The sequence below is a fragment of the Lolium perenne genome, chromosome 7, assembly GCF_019359855.2.
Source record: "Lolium perenne isolate Kyuss_39 chromosome 7, Kyuss_2.0, whole genome shotgun sequence".
Taxonomy (NCBI): domain Eukaryota; kingdom Viridiplantae; phylum Streptophyta; class Magnoliopsida; order Poales; family Poaceae; genus Lolium; species Lolium perenne.
In genome coordinates, this window is record NC_067250.2 from 103,983,808 (window position 1) to 103,998,236 (window position 14,429).

At 44.4% G+C, this 14,429-nt stretch overlaps 1 protein-coding gene across 1 annotated transcript; it reads right to left on the reverse strand.

Moving 5' to 3' along the window:
- Window positions 1–2,496: 2,496 nt before the first annotated feature.
- Window positions 2,497–3,535, reverse strand: LOC139833655 (zinc finger BED domain-containing protein RICESLEEPER 2-like). Its single transcript, XM_071823992.1, has 2 exons — window positions 2,653–3,535; window positions 2,497–2,561 (listed from the first exon to the last, which is right to left on the reverse strand). Exons 1-2 carry the CDS (start codon window positions 3,533–3,535, stop codon window positions 2,497–2,499), a joined length of 948 nt encoding a protein of 315 aa, XP_071680093.1.
- Window positions 3,536–14,429: the final 10,894 nt, after the last annotated feature.

Sequence of the window (14,429 nt, forward strand, 5' to 3'; positions counted from 1 at the left end):
TCGCGATCTAAGAAAAATAAGATGCATAAAAGGATTAACATCACATGCAGTTCATATGTGATATGATATGGCCCTTTTGTCTTTGCGCCTTTGATCTTCATCTCCAAAGCACGGACATGATCTCCATCATCTTTGGACATGATCTCCATCATCGTCGGCGTAGCGTCAAGGTCAATGGCGCCGTCTTCATGATTGTCCTCCATGTAGCAACTATTACAACTACTTTGAAATACTACTCAACATGAAATTTAAAGACAACCATAAGGCTCCTGCCGGTTGCCACAATACAATAATGATCATCTCATACATATTCATCATCACATTATGGCCATATCACATCACCAAACCCTGCAAAAACAAGTTAGACGTCTCTAATTTTGTTTGCATATTTTACGTGGTTTAGGGTTTTCGAGAGAGATCTAATCTACCTACGAACATGAACCACAACGTTGATACTAATGTTTTCAATAGAAGAGTAAATTGAATCTTCACTATAGTAGGAGAGACAGACACCCGCAAAGCCTCTTATGCAATACAAGTTGCATGTCGAACGAGGAACAAGTCTCATGAACGCGGTCATGTAAAGTTAGTTCGAGCCGCTTCATCCCACTATGCCGCAAAGATGCAAAGTACTCAAACTAAAGATAACAAGAGCATCAACGCCCACAAAACCATTGTGTTATACTCGTGCAACCATCTATGCATAGACACGGCTCTGATACCACTGTAGGATAACGTTGCATAGAAAACAAAAAATTTCCTACCGCGAACACGCAATCCAAGCCAAGATGCAATCTAGAAGACGGTAGCAACGAGGGGGTATCGAGTCTCACCCTTGAAGAGATTCCAAAGCCTACAAGATGAGGCTCTTGTTGCTGCGGTAGACGTTCACTTGCCGCTTGCAAAAGCTCGTAGAAGATCTTGATCACGATCGCTTCCGGCGCCACGAACGGGCAGCACCTCCGTACTCGGTCACACGTTCGGTTGTTGATGAAGACGACGTCCACCTCCCGTTCCAGCGGGCAGCGGAAGTAGTAGCTCCTCTTGAATCCGACAGCACGACGGCGTGGTGTCGGTGGTGGTGGAGAAACCCGGCGGAGCTTCGCTAAAGCTACGCGGGAGATATGGAGGAGAGGGGGGCGGCTAGGGTTTGGGAGGGGGTGGCCGGCCACTTCAATGGGGCGGCCAGCTTGTGGTCTTGGGGTGGCCGGCCCCCTCCCTTGGCCCCTCATTATATAGGTGGAACCCCAAGTGTTGGTCTCCAAGTCTTCGAATAAGACCCGAAACCAAAACCTTCCATATGAAAAGGAAACCTACCTAGGGTGGGAATCCCACTTGGGGTGGGATTCCCCCCTTCCATATGGGGGGGGGTGGCCGGCCCCCTAAGGGGGAGTCCACTTAGGACTCCTCCCCCACTAGGGTTGGCCGGCCATGGAGGTGGAGTCCCACCGGGACTCCACCTTCCTTGGTGGTTTCTTCCGGACTTTTCTAGAACCTTCTAGAACCTTCCATAGAACCTTCCGCATCATTTTAATTCACATAAAATGACATCCTATATATGAATCTTATTCTCCGGACCATTCCGGAACTCCTCGTGATGTCCGGGATCTCATCCGGGACTCCAAACAAATATTCGAACTCCATTCCATATTCAAGTTCTACCATTTCAACATCCAACTTTAAGTGTGTCACCCTACGGTTCGTGAACTATGCGGACATGGTTGAGTACTCACTCCGACCAATAACCAATAGCGGGATCTGGAGATCCATAATGGCTCCCACATATTCAACGATGACTTTAGTGATCGAATGAACCATTCACATACAATACCAATTCCCTTTGTCACGCGATATTTTACTTGTCCGAGGTTTGATCTTCGGTATCACTCTATACCTTGTTCAACCTCGTATCCTGACAAGTACTCTTTACTCGTACCGTGGTATGTGGTCTCTTATGAACTCTTCATATGCTTGCAAGACATTAGACGACATTCCACCGAGAGGGCCCAGAGTATATCTATCCATCATCGGGATGGACAAATCCCACTGTTGATCCATATGCCTCAACTCATACTTTCCGGATACTTAATCCCACCTTTATAACCACCTATTTACGCAGTGGTGTTTGGTGTAATCAAAGTACCTTTCCGGTATAAGTGATTTACATGATCTCATGGTCATAAGGACTAGGTATCTATGTATCGAAAGCTTATAGCAAATAACTTAATGACGAGATATTATGCTACGCTTAATTGGGTGTGTCCATTACATCATTCATACAATGATATAACCTTGTTATTAATAACATCCAATGTTCATGATTATGAAACTAATCATCCATTAATCAAAAAGCTAGTTAAGAGGCATACTAGGGACTTCTTTGTTTGTCTACATATCACACATGTACTAATATTTCGGTTAATACAATTATAGCATGATATATAAACATTTATCATAAACATAAAGATATAAATAATAACCACTTTATTATTGCCTCTAGGGCATATCTCCTTCAGTCTTCGACTTGGCAGACTTTGCAGTAGCATACTCTTCTAGTAATTCTGAAATATAGAAAGAACCATGTAATGAGCAATTAAGCATACTAGCATGTAACAAATACAATTAGAAGAAATTTCTTAGAGAATATGCTACCTTTTTCCAAGATCTCTAATTCCTCCACATCCTCTTCAATATTGATAGGAGTAGAACGCCTTAGCCAATCTTGGCTACAAACAAGAACTTGAACCATGAAGGGAGTAAGCGAGGTCCTAAAATCATCTAGAACACGTCCACCTGTGCTAAATGCCGATTCTGATGCAACCGTTGATACCGGGATTGCTAAGACATCACGAGCCAATCTTGCTAATACTGGAAATCTAGATGCATTTAACTTCCACCATGCTAGAATATCAAACTTGATGTTGTCCTCTTCATTCTCTTCCATAAGATATTTCTCAAGTTCAGATTTGCTCGTAGTAACTTCAGCACCAACTCTTAACTTCTTAGCGATCCGAGAGTGCATCCTTCTTCCTTCTCTTTTTTGATTTTCTTGAAACTGAGAGTCACCTACATTAGTTGGAGCATAGATAGCTTTGTACTCTTCAAACAAAGCTTTTAAACAAGCATTCACTGCCTCCCAAACTTTTGGTCCATTCACCTCACCAAACATCTCGCCAATTACTAACTTTGTGTAATTTGACAACTTGAATCTTGGATCAAGAGCGGATGCAACAAAGATAAGCAAGTTCATGTTCTCCTCTTCCTTTTTCTTCGCCTTCGCCTTCGCTTTCCCCTTTCCCTTTTCGTTCTCATTCTCATTCTCAACCTCCTTCTCGTGCCAACGTCCCCAATACTTGTCATACTTATCTTGCATTCTCTTCGCCATTGCCTTGCGCAAAGAATCATTACTGTCAGCCCATTCTTGCAGCAACACATTCACTTCACCAATCTCATGAAAGAATTCATTAGCAGTCACACGGAGTGTGGAGGAAACATTAAGAGTGAGATCATAAAAATGTCCTAGGAATTCAGCCATTTTCTTAGCATTTTCCCAATCACTGTCAACGGGAGTTCCAGGACCATTCTCACTATTTAAATCAAGTACATAGTGTGGGTCTTCTTCCTCATACCTTGTAAATACTCGTTCATACTCAATGGCAGTTTTCAACATGAGATGTGGAATTCCATCTAGTGCATATATCTAAATTCAAGAATGCTTCACTGTCCACCTTCTCCAAATCAGCTAGTTGCTTAAATTTGGTTCTCCTATTTGTCCCATTTCTTACAAACCTAACAGCAGCACGCACACGCTTCACCGAATCATCCAACTCTTTTAGACCGTCTTGAACAATCAAATTTATTATATGGGCAGCACATCTCATGTACAGATAATTACCTTCAGCAATGCTAGTTTTTGATTTGTTCAACTTCTTCCGCATGTAACTAATACCACCATCATTGGAGCTAGCATTATCAACTGTTATTGTCATAACCTTCTCTATGCCCCACTCCATCAGACATTGCTCTAAGTTTTTCCCAATGTCATCTCCCTTATGACCCTTTACCATGCAAAAACTAATAATCTTCTTGTGCAATTTCCAATCACCATCAATAAAATGTGCCGTGATTGTCATATAACCATCTTGTTGTTGAGATGTCCAGCAATCAGTAGTGATACAAGCTCTTTGGCAAGATTGTTTCATAAAAAGTTTTAGCTTCGCTTTCTCTTCAAAGTAAATACCCACTGCATCCCTAGTTGCCGTTCTTCTAGATGGCATAGAAAAACGAGGACAAGCTATTGACATTAATTTTCTGAAACCTGACTTTTCAGATGTTGCAAAGGGAAGCTCATCTTCTATAATCATTTCAGCAATAGCTTTCCTTATTGCTTCGGGATAAAATTTGCTTACTAAAGGAGTTTCCCCTTGGCTAACTTGCAAAATACTTTGATTCGCATTTTTCTTGTTGTGAGGATTAAACTTGCAAGTATTAAAATGACTTTTCAAAGCAGATGTACCATTAATTGTTGGATGGGCCTTGATCTCACGATTGCAGTACTTGCACTTCCCTTTCCGCAGAATACCACCAATTACCACTTCGCTGAAATGATTCCACATCTCTGATCTCTTCGCCATTTGCCTCCTTGCTGGCCCATCATTACCCTGCCCTTCTTTCTCCCTTTTATTCCGTTCATGCTCCTCATTCTTCTTTTCTTCTTCCTCATAAACTCGCATCTCCTCTTCAGTCATCTCAACATCATTTTCTGCCATCTATACATATATATATAAAGAGACAACATTTAGATCGGGCCATTTATTCATCAATTCCATTTTCTGCCATCTATTCATCAATTGCATTTTTCATAGAGGATTTGAGTGATTAATTGGAAACTTACATTGCCTGATTGCGCTGTGTCCGCCGTAGATGCCGTCGTGGAGAGCTGGGCCGTAGATGCCGTCGTGGAGAGCTGGGTCGATAGCGGGAGGCTCGACGGTGGGCGGCTCGACGACGGGCGGCTCTACGGTGGGCGGCTCGACGACGGGTGGTGGACGGAGGCGGGCGTCTGGACGGCGACGGGTGCTGGACGGTGGCGGGCGGCTGGACAAGGATGGTCGGAGAGGGTGGGAGGCGGCGCGGCGGTCGGAGAGGGTGGGAGGCGGCCCGGCGGGCTGAGTCTGTACCGCGGCCGCGGAGTCGCGGAGAGCTGGAGACCCTGAGACGAGAGCCTGCCCTGAGCGCTGAGCGGGAGCAGAGAAGGCAGATGAATAAGACGTGCTGTGCGGTTTCCAGGTTGGGGAGACGAGAGGAGAGGTCTGACTCTGGCAGTCTGGCGTATTCAATGAGAAGTTGAGAACGAGGTGTCTCTTCGAGTTTGACGCAACGCATCGAAATTAGAACGGCTGTGTCGTGCGGGTTTGACACTCCATATATCGGTTAACGCGGTTTAACCGAGCTAAATACCGAACCGACCGAATTAAGTTCGGTTAGTAATCCTAAAAACCGAAATTTAACACATGAACAGTAAAAACCGAGAATTCGGTATATTCGGTATCGGTTTCGGCTCGGTGTTCGGTTCGTCGGTTTTTATGCCCACCGTGAGGTATATCGATGCAGGAGGGATAGCAGGATCCCAGAGTTTAAGGCTGTGGTTAGATTTATCTTAATTACTTTCTTGTAGTTGCGGATGCTTGCAAGGGGTATAATCACAAGTATGTATTAGTCCTAGGAAGGGCGGTACATTAGCACAGGTTCACCCACACAACACTTATCAAAACAATGAAGATTAATTAGCCGTATGTAGCGAAAGCACTAGACTAAAATCCCGTGTGTCCTCGAGAACGTTTGGTCATTATAAGTAAACAAACCGGCTTGTCCTTTGTGTTAAAAAGGATTGGGCCACTCGCTGCAATTGTTACTCTCGCACTTTACTTACTCGTACTTTATTCATCTGCTACATCAAAACCCCCTGAATACTTGTCTGTGAGCATTTACAGTGAATCCTTCATCGAAACTGCTTGTCAACACCTTCTGCTCCTCGTTGGGATCGACATTCTTACTTATCGAAGATACTACGATACACCCCCTATACTTGTGGGTCATCAATCCGTTGACTAAAACCTCTCCCGTGAGCAAAACATGATAAAGCACCAGAAGGCCAAGGTGTTATATCTTTACAAATGTAAACTAGATTATTGACTCTAGTGCAAGTGGGAGACTGTTGGAGATATGCCCAAGAGGCAATAATAAAATGGTTATTATAATATCTTTGAATTTATGATAATGTTTACATACCATGCTATAATTGTATTAACCGAAACATTGATACATGTGTGTTATGTGAACAACAAGGAGTCCCTAGTAAAGCCTCTTGTATAACTAGCTTGTTGATTAATAGATGATCATCGTTTCATGATCATGAACATTGGATGTTATTAATAACAAGGTTATGTCATTATGTGAATGATATAATGGACACACCCAATTAAGCGTAGCATAAGATCACGTCATTAAGTTATTTGCTATAAGCTTTCGATACATAGTTACCTAGTCCTTATGACCATGAGATCATGTAAATCACTTATACCGGAAAGGTACTTTGATTACATCAAACGCCACTGCGTAAATGGGTGGTTATAAAGATGGGATTAAGTATCCGGAAAGTATGAGTTGAGGCATATGGATCAACAGTGGGATTTGTCCATCCCGATGACGGATAGATATACTCTGGGCCCTCTCGGTGGAATGTCGTCTAATGTCTTGCAAACATATGAATAAGTTCATAAGAGACCACATACCACGGTACGAGTAAAGAGTACTTGTCAGGAGACGAGGTTGAACAAGGTATAGAGTGATACCGATGATCAAACCTCGGACAAGTAAAATATCGCGTGACAAAGGGAATTGGTATCGTATGTGAATGGTTCATTCGATCACTGAAGTCATCGTTGAATATGTGGGAGCCATTATGGATCTCCAGATCCCGCTATTGGTTATTGGTTGGAGAGAGTACTCAACCATGTCCACATAGTTCGCGAACCGTAGGGTGACACACTTAAGGTTTGATGTTGAAATGGTAGAACTTGAATATGGAATGGAGTTCAAAGTTTTGTTCGAAGTCCCGGATGGGATCCCGGACATCACGAGGAGTTCCGGAATGGTCCGTAGAATAAGATTCATATATAGGAAGTCATATTAAGGGACTCCACTAGCATGGCCGGCCAGCCCTAAGGGGAAGGAATCCCAGGTGGATTCCACCCATGGTGGCCGGCCACCCCACCTAAGGAAAAGGTGGGAGTCCCACCTTGGGTAGGACTCCCCCCTTGAGTAGGTTTCCCACCTTTGGGAAGTTTTGGTGTTGGGGTCTTATTCGAAGACTTGGACTACAACTCTTGGGGCTTCCACCTATATAATGAGGGGCATAGGGGAGGGGGCCGGCCAACCACAAAGCCATAGCTTGGCCGCACCACTTGAGGCCGGCCACCCCCTCTCCCAAACCCTAGCCGCCCCCTCTCTCCTCCACCTCTCCCGCACGCTTAGGAAAGCTCCGCCGGAGTTCTCCATCGCCACCGCCACCACGCCGTCGTGCTGCTGGATTCAAGGAGGAGCTACTACTTCCGCTGCCCGCTGGAACGGGGAGAAGGACGTCGTCTTCATCAACACCGAACGTGTGACCGAGTACGGAGGTGCTGCCCGATTGTGGCACCGTGATCAAGATCTTCTACGCGCGTTTGCAAGCGGCAAGTGATCGTCTACCGCAGCAATAAGAGCCTACTCTTATAGGCTTTGGAAATCTTCAAGGGTTAGTCTCATTCATCCCCTCGTTGCTCCCATCTTCTAGATTGCATCTTGGCTTGGATTGCGTTCTCGCGGTAGGAATTTTTTTGTTTTATATGCAACGAATCCCTACATGTACAAGAGCACAAGAGGCATGGTTGTAGGATCCTCACTAAATTCTCTCATGTCTTCTTTGGTGGCTAATGAGACTAAGGAATTCACTCTCTCACTTTTCGTTATATCACTCACAACATTACAATTCTCTCGCCTATCTAAAGAAGCATCCTCCAAGTTGACTTCAACTTTCTGACGAGACTCATTGACAATTTGCTGTGGTGTCATAGGCTGTAAATTGATTTTCTTACCCTTGAACTCCAAGTGATATGTATTGGCACGGCCATTATGTTGCACAGAACGGTCATAGAGCCAAGGCCGACCCAATAGAAGGTGACACACCGTCATAGGAACAACATCAAAATCAATGCTATCATAATACGGTCCAATAGCAAACTCAACACGCACCATGTGGTTTACCTTCATCTTACCACTGTCGCTCAACCACTGAATATAGTATGGATGCGGGTGCGGTAGATACTTCAACTTCAGCTTGGTACACAACTCCTTGCTTGCTAAATTGCGGCAACTCCCGCCATCAATAATGACCTTGCAAGCCTTGTCAGGACCAACTAAAGCCTTTGTTTGGAACAAATTGCAGCGCTGTGTAGATGCACTAGGCAACACATTAAGAGCACGCTGCGACACAACAATGGTGCGAGCATCAGACGGATATGCATCTTCACCATCAGTGTCATAATCATCATCTTCTGGAGCATTACGATCAACATCATCTCCAGTCTCGTACTCATTGTCCTCATTGATAACCATGACTTTGCGGTTAGGACAATCTCTCTTGAAGTGACATTTGCCACCACATGTATGACAAACCATATCACGGTTACGCGCAGTAGACACATTAGAGCCACTCGTACTTGCAGCAGATTCGGACTTCTTTGTGTTAGACACATTGGAGACCGGCTTACTAGGCGGAGTAGAGTAAGGGGCGGAGCGCGTCGAAGGCGCCGGCGCCGTAGATGGGGCCGCGCGGGGTGTGAAACTCCCAGCTCCGGTAGCTCGACCTTTGATCTTTGCTTCGTCAGCCAACTGTGATTCAGCTTCTCTTGCATGATGTAACAATTGATTCATATTGGTGTAGCTGTAGTGACGAACAATGCCTTTGATGTCATACTTCAAACCATTGAGGAAACGCTGCATTGTCATCTCGAGAGACTCACGGACACGGCCACGCTGCATTAGCATCTCCATCTCCATGTAGTATTCATCCACAGTCTTCACACCTTGTCTCAATAGAGTCAGCTTATCATATATATTCCGTAAGTAATTTGTAGGCACAAAACGAGAAGTCATCGCCTCCTTCATGGCACGCCATGTGCGTATAGGTTGCTCACGATCCTCTTCGCGGTTACGAACAAAAGCATCCCACCAACGCAAAGCATAGCCATCAAATTCGGAAGAAGCAAGCTTGATCTTCCGATCGTCAGTATAATGTGGATGTAAGCTCCACAACTTCTCAATCTTGAGCTCCCAAGTGAGGTATTCTTCAACATCAGCTCCTCCTTCAAACTTGGGTATAGTAAACTTGGGCTTACCCAAACCATCTTCCTCATCTTGTCCACGACCATTGCGGCTAAGTGGAACCCAACCGCGAGCACGATTACAACATGGCGCATCACGAGCATTGTGTGCGTCATCTTGAAGCTCAGGATCATCGTCATCGTCTTGTTGTTGTTGCGCGGTCAAATTCTCAACAGCCAAGCGCAAATCAGCAAGATTGCGTTGTACATCCGTCATTTGATCTTGCATTGTAGTGACGGTCACATGAGTAGCATCCAGCTTTTGGGAAATCTCATCAATCTTCCCATTAAGCACCTCGTCCTGAGCGCGGAATTCACGTCCCATCTAATTACGAAGAGCCTCATACTCCCTCCATGTGATAATATCTGCAGCACTCTTGTTTTCCTAGTTAACAATTCTATGATCACTAGCAGACATCGTTAGTAGATGAGTGCACTAAATCAAAAATATATGGTGGTACTCTCACAACTCACTCAAAATTGATAAGAAAAGGAGATCTTACCGTTCTAAAGTAAATTAGGGTTGCTTACCACTTGTAGGAACAACTAGTGCACGGATGTAGCGAAGCGAATATCAAGGGTATAAGAACAAGTCACACGAAAAAGCAGGGTATATGTGGGGCTGTAGGTAGGCTACCTATTTGCACCAATAACAAGCTCTAGCGTTGACCGTAGACAACTAATGATACTCACACAAGGCGATATAATGAGACAATGCAACTATATGTGGGAAAGGTTGCAATGCACACGAGAGACGCTAGCACAGCTCAACGAGACATGCACAAGATTGCTCAACTACGGGTGCAGTAAAGTAAACTTAGGCATTCACTTGAATCAACTAGCACTTCACTTTTCTTTTTGGATTTTCTATTTGTATAACACACGCAACGATGTAGCTCTTTTTGCTTCTTTTCAATTTTCTTTTTTTTTTTGATATATGACACAACTCCTTGATAACACGGCCAACAGAAATATGCAAAGCACCGATAACCTAACGAGCAGCCTGTCGAGCGGTAAAACTAGTCTCTTATGGGGAAGTTCCTAGTCACTTTATATCGAAAGGCTGTGTCTATGGTTGGAAACAAGCACATTGTACGCTATGTGGACTCGGAGTAACCAAAAACTGACACTAGACGACAAAGATTATAGAGTAAACTCAAACCCTAAAATACTAGATGGAAAGAAAAGATACGCAAAAACAACTACGAAAAACAACTAAAACTTGAAATTAGTGCAATCTAAGGCTATGGCAAACCCTAACCCTAACTTTTTATGGCTTTTTCTGGATAGGATGACACTCACAACTCAACTATGGGGTGGATTGTGGATGGCTTACCGAGGAAAACTGGAAATCTGATACCAAGATGATAAGGGGTGGCCCGATCTTCTCAGTAAGCAACGGTGGTGATGATGATCACGGGGTGATGGCAGCGGAGAAACACGACAATGTAGTGGATGATAACTTGTATGACGCAACGAGATCTCTCGATTGGTCCCTGTCGCCAATGCAACAGCTCTCAACCCTGCAAGATATTCGCAACTCCACACACTTGCGCACGTAGCCGCCGACCACGAAGCGGTAAGTTGCAACCGTCTAATTCCCAATGGAGCAATGAGATCACACAAGACTTTTTCAGGATCTACACAATATCAAGCAATATGGTGTAGGGATTCAATAGTTTTGCTAGAGCAAACAACTAAGAACTAGGGTTTATCTTAAACGTGGTCTAAAGCAGCTAGGGGGGCGTCCTGGGCACTTATATAGGCGTCCGGGACGAGTTCTGGTCGAAAAGATACAAAAATAACCGACCCAGAATAGATCTAGTCGAGACATACTCGGACGAATCCGGTCTGGAATCCGGTCAACCGGACCAGGGACCGGGTCGGCCGGTCTGGCGTCCGGTCAACCGGGCGGCAACCGGAAAGTTGCGAGGTTTTCCGGTTTTGATCCGGTACGATGCATCACATCCGGTTGGCGCCCGGTCAACCAGGCCAGGGACCGGGCTGGCCGGTCTGGAGGCCGGTCTAACCGGGTGCTGGACCGGCCTGGACGTCTTCTTCTCCTCTCGCGCATGCCTCCCGCTCCTCCCTCGCGCGTCCATGAGATATCTTCATGTCCAGCTCCATGTCCAGCTTCACGTCTTTCTTGACGTCCGTCTTCATGTCCAGCTGCTCCTCTCCTCCTCGTGCGATGCTCGTCTCCTTTTGATACCTGATGATACATAAGTAATAGGACTTATGCAGTATAAAGTTCTCATCAATCAAAGTACCGTTTAGAAACAAGTTCACCTGTTGTTTAAGTAGCTTCGCACGAGCCCTTGTAATTGGTCCAATCCGAACTTCATTGGACTTGAGCTTCACAGCAGGTTCATCTTCATTTATCAGTGACGGAGGTAATGGTGTAATAGGGATGTCCTCATCACCGGTTCCCCCGGTCCAATAGCGACAAAAAACATTATTTTTAATTAAACTTTAAGCATATATATAATGTATTTTAATATGTAACCACAAAAAAGTGAGTGCAATTGGTATTTGGCGTCATTTGGTGCTATTTTTTTTTCTTATATGGAGGTCACGAGTTTGATTCCGCTTGGGACATCTTTTTCCTAGTTTTGTTGTTGTTTGGATCGTTGCCTTTTTTAAAACCGACGATGCCGCTTGTTCAAGTATTTTCCAGTCGAACCACCGAACCAATCCGGTTTTTTAAAGCTATGCCTATGAGGCCATCACCTCGATATATGCTTAGAAAAGTAAATAGGGTTTTGCTTAAGTATTAGTGCTTATTTTAGCAATTTGTTAAATATACCTTTATTATAGAAACAAGCATTTACGTTTAAAAAGAGCATGATTTATTTTTGTAAATACATATCTAAACACATTGAGAATATCATTGTACAACCAAACACAGACCCCAACCTATAAAATAGAGTAATTATTGATCAAAGCATGTATTAACGGAATAAATGTGCGTGTATGTATGTTGCATCATAGTATGTTGCATTATAAACAATGTGAGTTTTGATTCATGAATATCGGATCCAAATTCTTGCCAAAGAGAATAGGCACAAAAAAGACATAGCATGAGGACTATTTCCCTGTAGTTTTCCTCTCTGCCTGCCCCTAGAGCATATTGGGCCAAGACCAAAGGACCGAAATGTTTTTTTATTACTATTCTAAATGTTTTGTTTAATTATTTTATTTTCATATGGTAATACATGGCCATTTCCTTTGAGATACATGAACAATTTGTTAGTAGTCATGTAGATTTTTTGGTATATCAAAATTGTTGATATTGTCCAATTAATTATTTGTTCTTAATTTTTTTGCATTACATATGTCATCATTTTTCATGACATACGTGAATAATTTCGTTTGAAAGAAAAAATAATGTATGTGATTATTTTTCATATGTCACATCGCTACGAAAATGGTTGATGTATATGAGGCGAACATTTTTCACTGAAGTTTTAGATATTGTTCCAAATAATAAAATAATAATATGTATAAATGTATTTTAACAAGTTTGCACTATCTGTACAAAAATGTCCATGCAACGTTAACTTCAATTCTTGTTTCAAAAGAGAGAAAACATAAATGAAAGCAAAATTAATAGATAAATAAGTGAAAGAAAATTAATATGATAAATAAAATTAATAAAAAATAAATTATTAATATAGTTGAAGAGGAAAAAGTGAAAGGAAGTAAGGCATACAAAAAAGAAAATGAAACAACGTGAAAAGGGAAACATGGTAAGAAAAATGTAAAAGAAAATGAAAAACATGTTAGCGTATAATATGGAAAAGATTGATGGGGCATCCGGTTGCTTTTTTGACAAGCAAAGTATGAGTGGTTATTGCAGTACGCGTTGAGATCCCCTCCCCCCATACACACACAGTTGTGGGAGGGGTAATTAATCATGGTGTATCAATTTTTTTTCGAGAATCTAGTTTTGTGCTCGGATTTCTTCTTTATTCACACGTTTGAACGTGTTAAAGTTCTGGTATATACACAAGTGTACATAGCAGGCTATCGGGGTGGATACGGAACGGGCGAAAGCCCTGCTTTGATCTTGGTCAGTGCCAGCAACGGCGATGTCCTCGGGCATCGTTGTCTTCGTTGGAAGCGTTGTTCTGGTTCCGTGTCCCCTTGTCTAGGTTGTGGTGCTCCTGCTTGGGCAAGCTCGGCAAGCTCTAGTCCCCTGTGCTTTGCGTGTCGTGGCCAAGCTAAATCCTGCCGCTCTTTTTGCAACAATGGTTGACCTCTCTTTCAGGGATGTTCGTGGCAGCGGTGAGGTCTCGGTCTGTCTCGGCGTTGTTTGGTGCTAAGTTTTTAGGCTTAGTGATGTCGCTTGTGTGTTTTCCTTAACTCGTTAGTGGGCCGGCCCAACTACCTCCACGTGCCTGCGGCACACTCCGTGCTGCACACACGCGAGCGATAAATAGGGTTCCGCCTCATGCAGCCCGTCAAGGTCAAGCTGGCACGGGTGGCCGACGCAGAACTGAGCCGCGCAGGCAGGCCCAGCGATTGGCGGCACACCGCACGCACGCACGCACGCACACGGCGAGAAAATGAGGAGGCACGGCGAGTGCAACGTTTGGGTCGACCGCACACGGCAGGGCAGTAGCTGGGTGCGTCACTAGACCCACCGGCACGGCTCCGTAAAAATTAATCGGGTCGGTGGAAGTACGGTACAGTGAACCGGTGGAACCGTGGAACCGCGGCACTGCGACAGGGTGTCAACTAGACCAGGGATGGCACGCCCGTCCTACGTTTCCAGCTCGCCCATTGGTCCGCACACGTACCGGTACGTATCCCTGGGCTGGGGTCGCCGTCGTCGCCAGCCTCCGCTCTCCACTCCACGAGGCGTCGTCGGGACCAGTTAACTATTCAAGCCCGGTCCAAGTCAAACGCAGGCCGGGTCGTTCAGCCGATCCGTTGACGGTGTAGTGGATAGATCGATCGGGTGGCTTAACCTGGCCTACCCCCATCAACCCGCTCGCGTGG